Below are 12114 nucleotides of genomic sequence, written 5' to 3' on the forward strand. Positions count from 1 at the left end.
GCCTGCTTCTCCTTCTCCCATCCCCTCTGCTTGTGTTCCCTCTCTTGCTGTGTTTCTCTCTGTCCAATAAATAAAATCTTAAAAAAATTAAAATCAAATGAAATAAAAATTCAATTTTTAGCCATGTCAACCAATCCCATAGTTCCATGTGGCCAGTGGCTGCTTTAGTGAATAGCAGAGCTTTAAACCTGAAACTGGATATTAGAACTAAATTTCGTGGTTGGTTTGATTTAATTAAAAGTGAAGTTTCTTCTGGGAAGAAAGGGAATAGAAATAGCTGGAAAAGGGCACCTGGGTGCCTCAGCCATTAATAATGCCTCTGCCTTCGGCCCAGGTCATGATCCCAGGGTCCTGGGATCGAGCCCCGCATCCGGCTCCTTGCTCAGAGGGAAACCTGTTTCTGCCTCTCCCACTGCCCCTGCTTGTGTTCTGTGTGTGTGTGTGTGTGTGAAATAAATAAATAAAATCTTAAGAAAAAAAGAGAGAGAAACAGCTGTAAAGAGCTGTAATATGGAGAAACAAGCTTAAGCAGGAGGGGAAGAACCTATACCCTCAAAGAAACGGAGAAACAACATAGGAGAAACAGGAGAAACAACAGCCATGAACATTCTGGGCCAGTTAGGCCACAGCTCCCTTACTGTTCTCTGGCATCTGGGAGCATGACGTAGTGACTCATGCTCAGTTAATACGGTCAGTGTCTAGTTAACGATAATAAAAGTCTAAATTTGGAATATAGACTATTTAAGAGGAGTAGAGATGTGCATAATACATATTGTAAACATTTCCATAAAAATGGGTCAAAAACTTTCAAGTATGTTGTAATGGCAGGTTTAAATAACAAAGAGTAATGGGGCTCATGAGGTTGGATAAGCCAGGAACTATGTATTTATGGGAACTTAAAACAGATGAACAAGAAACATAAATAGAAAGGAAAAAAAAAACAACAAACCACAACCCAATAACAACTCTGTTTTGTAAAACTCTGGGAGATGTGAAGGCAAGAGGAAGGAAAACCTTCCAGGCAAAACTGAAGCCCGTCTCGGAATAATGCATCACAGATATTAACTGAGGAAGAACCACAATGCAGAGTGGAAACCTGGCCCTGGGGCTGGGGTCCAAGACCACCTCTTTGCTCTCGTCTCTCTTTCTTCCCACCGATTCTTCCTCCTGGAAAAATACATGGTCTGGAGTGTTCCGTTTATATGCAGAGGGTACCAGTTCGTGCCCCTTCTGAATGGTTTGCAGCTCCTGGGCCCTCCCCTCCTGTGTGTGCCTGTGGCCCCAGTGATTCCCAGGCCTTGCTGGGATCTCTGGCTGCATCGCCCCTGTGTGGGTCTGCCAGTTGCCCTGGCACTCCCAGGATGCAAACACATGCCTCCTGAACTGATGGGGCCGCTGGGGGAAAACAAAGTGGGAGGGGAGGAGGGATGGTCTGTGGGCAGCGGGCAAAGGCTAAGAGCACGAACAGAGAGGTTCTGGCTGCCTGGTCCATTTTGGTCCTGCAATATACTGGGAAAGTCGCCATCGTTCACTAGGACACCTGGTGGGATTCCATGAACAGTCTAGAATTGCCTGCCCTCATTCTTGAGCCAGACTCTGGAAATGCCTGTGGTTCTTGAGAGCACAGAGCCCAGATTCAGACTGCCTGGGTTCATCTTCAAGCTCTGCATTTGTAGTTGGGTAACCTTGGGGATTTTCTTAATCTCTGTGTGTCTCAGTTTCTTCAGGTGTAAATAGGAATAGTAATATCCCATAGGAGAAACTGAAACAGTAGCTGTGATGTGTTTTCAGCAGTGTCTGGTAGACTCTCAGTAAATCTTATTGGTCATTCGTATCATTCTTCCACGATTATTACGGAGATTCACTTTCTTAAGCTTTGGGTCCTTCAGAGAGGATTCTAGGCAATGGGAAGAAAACTTTGTCAGATCAGAGGTCTCCCATTCCTCATTTTAAAAATTATTAATTTATTAACTAATTAATTTTTTTTTTTTTGAGAGAGAGAAAGAGAGCACGAATGAGGGGAGGGGCAGAGGGGCAGAGAGAGAAAGAATCACAAGCTGGCCCCACGCTCAGCTCAGAGCCTGATGTAGAATTTGATCTCAGGACCTGACCTGGGCTGAGATCAAGAGTCAGACGCTTAACCAAGTTTGCCATCCAGGTGCCCGTCCCTGTCCTCATTTTAACGATAAATGTAAAATGATAATAAAAGTCACTCCTAGAGACATTCTCTCCATAGAAGACGTTCCTACCTCTTATTCTCCAAGAATGATTATTTCCTTCTTTTCCCCTCCTTTGAGCAGCCAGAATCCATTTTCTTTGTCTCCTTCTCCCCGCAGTGAGAGGCAGAGTCTCGCTGGAGGACAGTGCCCAGTTCTTGGATCTACAGCCCATGCGAGCTGTGGATACTCAGAGGTGATGTGAGGAACCCCCAAGAGGATGGGGGCCTCTCAGATATACCCCCTTGAAACCTAATAGCAGTTCAATAAATGTTTCTTGAATATATGAATGAAAGGAAGCCTACCAAGACAATCGAGGTCTTAGAAATAGCCTTTCAAAGAAAGACTGGAAGAATTAGGTTTACTAAGCCTAAAGAAGAATTAACCGAGATACTTCTTCAGTGATTTAAGGGGTGAAGTTTACCCTCATCGAATGTAAAAATATGTGGTACATAAGGCACACAGTTGGGGCTCAATACATGTTTGTTGAATGAATGAAAGGAAGCATGTGCAGAGGAAAAGACCTTGATGCACATCAAGGAGGAACGTCATTCCAAGGAGGGTGATCAGGTCCTAGACTATGTTTCAGGGTTGTGAGGAGACGCTGAATGTCTTCCTACCAGTGGCATATAATTCCCTCTAGATGACCTCAGTGTGGTTCTACAGGAAAATCATCCCCTAAGATCCCTTCCTAGACTAAGATTCTCTAAGAGTCTTATTAATTTTGAGTGATGGGGCAATTCCTCACATTTTATTTCTTAATATTACTTTATAATTGAGGCAATCAGCATGTGGTGACATTAAGGTTACTCCTCAAGAGCCTAAGAAAATAAGAAAGTCAGTTGTAAACTAGACTTTCCGTGCATACCTCCAGCCCCCATTTGAGTTAGTGGACAGAAGTCAGGTCTTTACCAACATACCCCCTTTCCTCTTAAAGATTGCCACCCCCTCCCACCTCCATGAATGATGGCTTTTTTTTTTTTTTTTTTTTTGCATTGCAACCTTTGTTTCCTCTTTGCTTCAGGCCATGGCAGCTGCAAGAGACAGAGCTGAACTGAGTGTGGTTTATGATCTCTGTAATCTTTGGCGTGCCTTCCTGTTTGGAAACAGAAGTGGTCTCCATATGTGTTTTCTTGGGTTTCTGCAGATCGCTTGTCCGGTTTTGCATGATGGCCCCTCCTGCCCAGAACAGGCACTGTGGACTTGCCCCTGAGCTTTCTGGTGAGTACAGCCCTTGCTAGAGCAGACACTTGAATCGGTGGTTTTGAGCTGGCTACCTGCTTTGAGTACAGAGATAATGCTAACCGAGCGCGCGCGCATGTGTGTGTGTGTGGATGTGTGTGTGTGATGTGTGTATGTGTGTGTGTGTGTGATGTGTCCGTACACGCATGCTGAGGTAGGAGGAGGAGGATGGGATGTCTCTAGAAAGCATAGAATGCTTCCCTTTCTTTTGTGTCCCCCAAGGCGCTTGTGCCTGAGGCGGGCACAGCCGGATCTGGACCACGTTCCTCTTGCTTCTTAGATCAGTGATTTTACGTGTTAATAATTGCATGTCTGTGACCTGTAGCAGGTACATTTTTGTCCAGTATCCCCAGGTTGCTGGACTCCCTTTTGCTTTGACGGTTCAGCCAAATAAGTCTGCTAATTACCCTGCTCACTGGGCAGTTTCATCTTGCAAGCCAAATCCCAACTCTGGCAGATTAGTCCTATTTGTCTGGAGTACGGGGTAAGAGGGGTTCTGAGGCTCCTCAGGGCAGGTGTATCATGCCAGGGGAGCAGCGTCTTCAGTGGGCTCTGGAGGGGAGGGCCACAGCCTGGGTGCTCGGTTTCTGCTGTCCTAATGGAATGCATGGACTTTGGAACATGGGAACAGATGTGCTCTCTCACCCCGTGCCCTTGGGGAGGTTTCTGCATATTGATGGTCACATTTGGTGGTTAGACACATTTCAAAATACACCGATCTTTCTGTGAGCCAAGCTGGCCTATGCTGGGACAACCGTACCTATCTAGTTAGTTGGTCACTTCCTGGAGCTTTGCTCACTAAGTTAGAAACTATTTGATTCAGTTGCAAATTCCACAGTGTCTTTCTCTTAGCCCCTGTGGGCTCTGAGGCCTGGATGTCCGGCACCTTGCTCCTTTTCCCTATTCCTGCCAGCTTTCTCGTCAGCACGTGTACGGCTCCTGGGAAGCGTTCTTGCTCTCTTGAGAAGGAGGGCAAGGAGGGGCTTGGCAGCTCTGATGTTAAAGCTTCTCCGGGCAGCCGTGGAACTCAGGGTTTCAGTGGCCCCAGCAGTGCCCCCGTGATCCCCTTCACCCCAGGCCGGTGAAGCCTGGGTTTTGTCATCCCCTCTTCTCCCGCCCGTTCTCCTCTCCCGGTTGGACTGTAGCCTGGCCGAGGTTTGGGGATGCTGCTTCCTTCTGCTCAGGGAACCAAAAAGGCTCCAAACTCAATTCTTCACTTGGATTGTTCTTGGCCGAGATTGGGATTGCCTGGATTTAGGATGAGGTTAGAACTCATCCTGCGGGGGCACCTGGGTGGCTCAGTGGGTTAAAGCCTCTGCCTTCGGCTCAGGTCATGATCCCAGGGTCCTGGGATCAAACCCTGCATCGGGCTCTCTGCTCGGCAGGGAACCTGCTTCCTCCCTCTCTCTCTGCCTGCCTCTCTGCCTGCTTGTGATCTCTGTCTGTCAAATAAATAAATAAAATCTTTCAAAAAAAAAAAAAAAAAGAACTCATCCTGTGTGAGCCCTGTGTCGTTTCACCCCGGACGGGGCAGGACGGGGCAGGACAGGGAACAGAAGCAGGTGCAGCCGCTCAGTCCCAGACAGAGGCCCACATTCCTGCACTGCTGGGGTCCTGCCTTTGCCTTGGACCCTGTGGTGCCTGGCCTTGCTTCAGGCCCCCTGGGTCTGCCCCTGCTCCCTTGTTCTGGGCTTGCTTGGCCTGTCCCAGCCACTCCATTCGCTGCCACCCTGTGGGGCCGCCTCTCTTGCTCTGGGCCCCACATCAAGTCTGTCAGGTGGCTCGTGTCCGCCCCAGCCCCAGCTCAGGCTGTGCGCAGCTCCGTTCTCTTCTCAATGTCTTTAGCCCTCCTGGCTCCCTGGTCCGCGGATGCTTGTGACCCCTTCCCCCGGGGGGCAGGCAGCATTGTGAGAGAAATGCAACCTCTTTTCCCACCCATGGAGCCTTTTCCAGTAGACACTTCGCAGAGCGGCAGGGCCCCCTACTTACAGTGAATCTCCACAGCCCCCCGAGGTCGTCGCTCCTCTCGAAGCAGGTGGGCTCCAGTCCTTCCTCCAGGCAGCACTTGATGGAGGCCAGGCCGCTGACCCCGGCTCCCACGATCGCAACTCGCTTGGCCATGGTCCCCTGTGTGAGGAAAGCACAGCTCGGCTGTTCAGTCCCAAGCGACAGCCCCGCCCCGACCTTGGCTGCTGCAGCCAAGTTCGCTCCCCTCAGTCCTCGGAGCTGTTCCCGGTGTGCGGTGTGCACGTGGGGACCGCAGGCCGCTGCTTTAATGCCGGGCGAGCTCTGGAGCTGCCGCGGCCGCCGAGGGCCGGAAAGGATCACCTTGTCAAACACGGTTTTTAAATCAACACGGAAGCAGAGCTCAGGTGGGGGGGCGACAAGACACAGGGCCCCGCGACCCTGGCCGAGAGGAGCTGGGACTAGGGGCCAAGCCCGGGGGCCACAGCAGGTGTTGCTCCAGCAAACGCTTCCCTGGGGTGAGAGCCAGCCCCGGCGTACCCCGGGGCCCCAGCCCTGCCGGCGCCTTCCTGCCACCTTCCTCCCGCCTGCGGCTGGTGCGCAGCCGCCCACGGAAGAGAGGCCGCAGCCGGCGAGGCGGTGTGTGGACCCTCCTCCCTTCTCTCCCCGTCAGATATGGATCCACCCCAGGGAACGTGGCCCTGTCCCTCCCCGCCCAGGTAGCGCATCTTCTGTCCCCAGGACATGACAGAATGCCGAGAGGCAGCATGGTGCCTTGGTTAAGCAACTAGGCTCTGGCAGGTTGCCCGGGTTCAAGCCCAGCTCCCCAGCTCTGCCATGCGACCTTGGGCAAGTTAGTCAACCCCTCCGCGGACCATAAAAATGGACAAAACGGTGGTAGTTTCCTTGCGGTGTTTGGTGAGGATCAAGCGCGTGGACACACATCAGTTGGCGTAGAGCCATTCCTGGAGCACGGGAGACGCCCAGGAACTGTGAGCTGTTGTGTGGCTGCTATGAAAAAACCAGTGTCCTCTGCTGCCTCTGGCGTCGGTGGGCCTCTGCGCTTTTAATTCCCGTACATTTTGGTCAGTACACGCACGTGTAGCCCTAAACCACACGGTTTTAGATGTTGCTCCCTAATGTGTTTTTGGGACAGTTTTCTCTACTCAAGTGAGTGAGTGTTGAAAGCACACGGGTCACCCAGTAGATGCTATTTTCTTGTTCTGCAGATGAACTCTTGCCACGGAACTGGAGATACATTTTTGCTTTTTAGGACTGGGAACCAGAGCGAGGTAGCGCAACTCTCGGGAGGTCAGCTGCTTGCTCTGTGCTCTGTCCCTGTGGCCAGGGAAGCACCGGGAATGTCATACAACAAGTGCTCGAGAAATAGCTCTCGAATGAGACGGTAAGGCCCATTTCTTGCAGGTGTTAAATAAAAGGGTTGCAGGGCTGTTTGCTTCCCAGTAGCAACTCACTCTGATTGGCTGGGCAAGAGCCCGTAGATTCCCTATAGGGGAAGTCATGCTCTAGGTCCTGATGCACACCCTAGAATCACCGCCTTATACAACTGTCCCCTCCTGGGGCCCTAGAGAAGTAAAGTGACCCCCACATTTAGAGAGGCAGCTGATGTAATGGAGTGAACGTGGGTGTTGGGACCAAACACATCTGTCTCAAATCCCGAACAAGAACCAGTGTGCTGTGTTTCACTGACTTGGGTGTTGTAGCTTCGGGGACATACTCGGAGTGAAAGCACCAAGCTGATTCTGTAGGAAGAAAGACACCCGTAACGTTGGATGTCAATGACACTTCAGGAATTAATTTAGAGAGAGGGAGAGGAAGGAGGAGGAGAAATGCATCCATTCCAACAGTTAGCCGAGTCCGAAGGAGGGCCAGCCGGGACCTGGCTCTCTGTGAACTAACCGTGGAGGCCTTGGGCAAGCAAATCAACTGTACTGGGTTCACTCAGCAGAAGAGGCTAACGTGAGAGCTCTTACCAGGGGCCTGACGCAGTTCTGTAAACATTTACCCATAAACATTTGAAGGATCATTGCTAACAGAAGGATTAGATTTAAGGCCAGAGGTGCAACTGAAGACTTTAGATGAAGGCAAATTTTAGCTTAATATAAGTACTTTCTAGTATCTCAGGCTCTGACATTTGTTCAGACAGAGAATGTAGGATGATTCTGGGGGGAAATATTCTAAGTAGGAGATTAGGTAGAGTGGAATGAAATGCTGTATAAGGTTCTTTCAACTCCGATTCCATGATTCATTCTAATTGGTTCAGCCATCAGACACTCAGTGAGGGGCTTCTGTGACCCTAAGTCCTAGGCAGGGTATTGGAGCTGCAAAAGATGAATGAGGTGTGATGCTTTCTTTAGAGTCGCTATCACTCTTGTGGAGAAGTCAGACGGACAGATAAATTGTTACAATAGTCTGTGTCCCGTGCTAAGACAGAGATGTGTATTACGTACACATTGCAATGAAAGCACGAAGGGAAGAGGCTTATATTGTGAGTTTGGGATGGTGGGAAAGCAATACTGAGGAATTCTAGTCGCTTCAGGGTTTTAAGCGTGAAAAGAACACCAGTGGGGAGAAGACGGGGATATGAACTCCAGGGACAGAGCAGTAGGATAGGGGCTAGAGATGGTTGATAGAGGCATCCGTCACCACTCAGGTCCATAATGAGTTTGCCACCCTCTTGATACCTACATGAGGTAGCATGTTCCCCACAAGAGAAGACTACGATAGTGTCGGTTCACTACGTCGTGTCCGTTACTCTCTCTGCTTAAGGCTATACGTTTCCCCAAAACAGGACATTTTCTTTGACTCATCTCCTATTTTCCCTTTTTCATATTTTCTATAGTAGCACCCTTGGACTGCACTCGTAGTTTCATAAATTCTTGGCAATGAGTTGATTCCCTGGTGGGTAAATGAATGAATGAAATCACCGTGTACGCTTTGCAATGAAAAAAAAATGAATTGAGCAAATATTTACTGGGAGCTAATAGTGTGGGTCAGAGCTTCCTTTCTCCAAAGGACTTTCTAGCAAATGCACAATAAATAGAAATCCTCTCTCTGGCCATCACTGTAACTCAGCATGGACCAGAGGCAGCCAGCCTTTTCCGAGCAGTGTATCTCCTCACAGGACCGCCAGGAGCTGGGAGTCAGACCTGGGTGTGAAATTCAGTGCCGGTCAATTACCAGCATATGAGTTTAGGCAGTATCTCAGCTTCCTTTTCTCTACAGTGAAGCTAGAGGTAGAACCTGTTCTAAGAATGTATCTGCTGACATATTAACAGCGCTTAGCTGAGCATGTAGGACATGGATGTTACTATGTTATTTTTACAGCTCTAGGAGATTTCTCCGTAAACTGACACTTTTGTAGATATCTACCCTGACAATTTGGGGTTTATTGACAGAGACAAAGTTGCAGAATATTTGGAATCAGAGCTGTTAGCATAAAATAGAAATGTGTATCTGAAGGTTGTCTTCCAGCAAGAGAAGGAAATGAGTAAGGAAATAGAGAAAGAGAAAAAGAAGAGCACAAAATGGGTTCAGGTCATTTTCTTCCTTTCTTTCTTTTTCTTTCTTTCTTAAGATTTTATTTATTTTTTCATGAGAGACAGAGAGAGAAAAAGGCAGAGGGAGAAGCAGGCTCCCAGCTGAGCAGGGAGCCAGATGTGGAGCTCGATCCCAGGACCCTGGGATCATGACCTGAGCTGAAGGCAGAGGCTTAACCAGCTGAGCCACCCAGGCGCCCATCACCTTCTCCTTTCCTGCAGTGTTAGTCTGATTCACATCTGCTTGCTGTCTTCCCAAGGTGTCAGTGGAGTTGTTCCCATGTTTGTGAAGGCCAACTTGCAAGACTACATGAACACAGCAGTGCACAAAGTAGTCGCTGCCTTTCCGTGTTGGGAACAAGGAGGGCTTCCCACCTCTTGGTCGAGTATGGGTGATTACATGAAACCAAAGTGTGATCAAAAAAATTTAAGTAGGGGCGTCTGCATGGCTCAGTGGGTTGAGCGTGTGCCTTCGGCTCAGCTCATGATTGCGGGGTCCTGGGACTGAGCCCCACATGGGGCTCCCTGCTTAGCGGGGAGTCTGTTTCTCCCTCTACCCCCCACTTGTGCTCTCTCTCTTTCTCTCTATCAAATAAATAATATCTTTAAAAAAATAAAAAAAAATGCCCTCTTTTATTCCAGACAGAGTGATCAATGACACTGTAGGCAGTTTTACTAGGGTGGAAAGAACACCAAGGCCACTGATTACTGGGGGGCTGTTTCACATGCTAACGCAAAAATAACATTTAAAATGTTGTTGCTCCTTATGTGAATATTTGGTAAAAATTGGGCCGTTCCTTTGTTGGAGGGTTCTTTATTTTTTTTTTTTAAAGATTTTATTTATTTGACAGATAGAGATCACAAGTAGGGAGAGAGGCAGGCAGAGAGAGAGAGAGGAGGAAGCAGGCTCCCTGCCAAGCAGAGAGCCTGATGCGGGGCTCCATCCCAGGACCCTGGGGTCATGACCTGAGCGAAAGGCAGAGGCTTTAACCCACTGAGCCACCCAGGCGCCCCTTTTGTTGGAGGGTTCTAAAGAAACATTATTTTAATGAAAAAGCCCCCTCAAAGCTGACTGTGTCTAAAAGAGATGAGCAATCAAAATTAAGAAAATATAACTAGGGGCGCCTGGGTGGCTCAGTGGGTTAAAGCCTCTGCCTTCGGCTCAGGTCATGATCTCAGGGTCCTGGGATCGAGCCCTGCATCAGCCCAATGCTGCTCAGCGGGGAGCCTGCTTCCTCCTCTCTCTCTGCCTGCCTCTCTGCCTACTTGTGATCTCCCCCTCTGTTAAAGAAATAAATAAAATCTTAAAAAAAAAAAAAAAAAACAAGTAAAATATCCTAAGCAACAAGAAATTGCAAAGTGAGTTTGGAATCCCTGCCCATGCATCAGAGTTCCCAATTTTTAACCACAGGGTTCAAAACTTGCTTTCTTCCTGGGCTTTATCTATACTACTTCCTCTACTTCAAAAAAGTGAAATGCAAATATGTGAGGTACCGAGGTCAGATGTAGTGTTCAGTTGGGTTTCCTAGGACAATGTGGGGGTCAGCCTATGAGGCTAGGCCTGCCATTCCCCAAATGGTGTGCAGAGGTTCTCCAAATTATTTTAAAATAGCAAGAAAAGCACATTAAAAAAAAAAAAGATTTATTTATCTGAGAGAGACAGAGCACAAGCAGGGGGAGAGGCGGAAGCAGACTCCCCACTGCGCTGGGAGCCAGAGGTGGGACTCATTCGATCCCAGGACCTGGAGATCATGACCTGAGCCGAAGGCAGACGTTTAACCATCTGAGCCACCCAGGTGCCCCAAAGCACATGTTTTTTGAGTAAGGAGCAAAAGCAGAGGTCGTTGATAGTTGAAATGTGTACTGAATTCAGCCAGGAGTGGGGTTAACAAGAGACCTGACAATAGACATTCCAGAAGCTTTGTCATAGTGCATAGGTTGGAGAATTTTTTTTTTTTAATTTAAAGATTTTTATTTTATTTATTTGACAGACAGAGATCACACGCAGGCAGAGAGGCAGGCAGAGAGAGAGGAAGGGAAGCAGGCTCCCTGCTGAGCAGGGAGCCCAATGTGGGGCTCGATCCCAGGATCCTGGGATCATGAACTGAGTAGAAGGCAGAGCTTTAACCCACTGAGCCACCCAGGCGCCCCAGAGTGGAGCATTTTTAACCACAGGAAGAAGGACAGCACACCGATATAAATGAGATTCTAAAGGCGGGTTACCTCTCTCTCCCAACTTTGCCAAAGACAAACCCCCAAGCCATGTCTGACACCGTGTTAGGAGGGATTATATCAATGGAAGCACGTAGGGAAAATTGCAGATTTTTCTTTGTATTAGGAATCCAAGTTTTCCCTTTTGATCCACCGCTTATTAATCTCCCGGCAGCGTACTTACCAATGTGTGCAGAAGACTTGATGATATCTGACTGTACGGTCCCTTTGCAAATACTCCGGCTTCTAACACTCTCTGTACTTGGGAGCAGGGAATGGCTTTATAGTTCCTCCCAGGTCACAGACTGAGCCTTTCTGTCCCGGTGATTCTGTCCTGAAGCACAATAACAAAACAGGAAGAGTCTGGGCCCCACCTCCCCGACTCAAAGAAATCGGAGATTGCATCTGGTCACTTACTTTATGTGCTTGGAATTCTGACAGCTGGACTGTCAGACACACAGTTGGACTCTGGAGCTACTAGAAATTGGAGTGGATGAGCGGCAGCCAGCGTTGGCCTGGGAGTCCGCAGCGCACCAGAAGCGCTGGGCCTAAGAGATAAGGAATGTTGTGCAGAATTTGGGACCTAAGGTTAGTCATCGTTTACATTTTAACCTTATTAATGGTAATAGTGAAATGCTACGAGAAATGTTGCCTGGTGGGTGATGATGTGGAGAGCAAAAGTAAAAGAAATGTAAGAAAATTAAATTTCCTTGCAATTTATAGCCCACTGACAAGTGTTTGAGACAAGCAGAGTGACCTTCCTCTAGGAACTCAACTGTTTCACCTTAATATTTGCTGGAGGCAAAAGGCACCTTAGCTTGACATTGGAACGGATCCTGTAAGTCTTCTTTAATGTATAAAAAAAACCCTCTGGTGGCACCTGGGTGGCTCAGTCTGTTAAACGTCCTAACTGTCAATCT

At 48.5% G+C, this 12114-nt stretch overlaps 1 protein-coding gene across 1 annotated transcript in view; it reads right to left on the bottom strand.

Moving 5' to 3' along the window:
- The window catches only part of FMO1 (flavin containing dimethylaniline monoxygenase 1), a 29399-nt gene extending 17753 nt beyond the window's left edge, over positions 1-11646 (bottom strand). Inside the window, exons 1-3 of the mRNA XM_045983190.1 lie at positions 11612-11646; positions 11379-11528; positions 5448-5585 (exon numbers count right to left, since the gene is read on the bottom strand). Coding sequence (XP_045839146.1) covers positions 5448-5579 — 132 coding nt within the window. The 5' untranslated portion in view covers positions 5580-5585; positions 11379-11528; positions 11612-11646. The remainder of the gene's footprint in view (positions 1-5447; positions 5586-11378; positions 11529-11611) is intronic.
- Between the last annotated feature and the right edge of the window lie 468 nt (positions 11647-12114).

The sequence above is a fragment of the Meles meles genome, chromosome 17, assembly GCF_922984935.1.
Source record: "Meles meles chromosome 17, mMelMel3.1 paternal haplotype, whole genome shotgun sequence".
In the NCBI taxonomy this organism is placed as follows: domain Eukaryota; kingdom Metazoa; phylum Chordata; class Mammalia; order Carnivora; family Mustelidae; genus Meles; species Meles meles.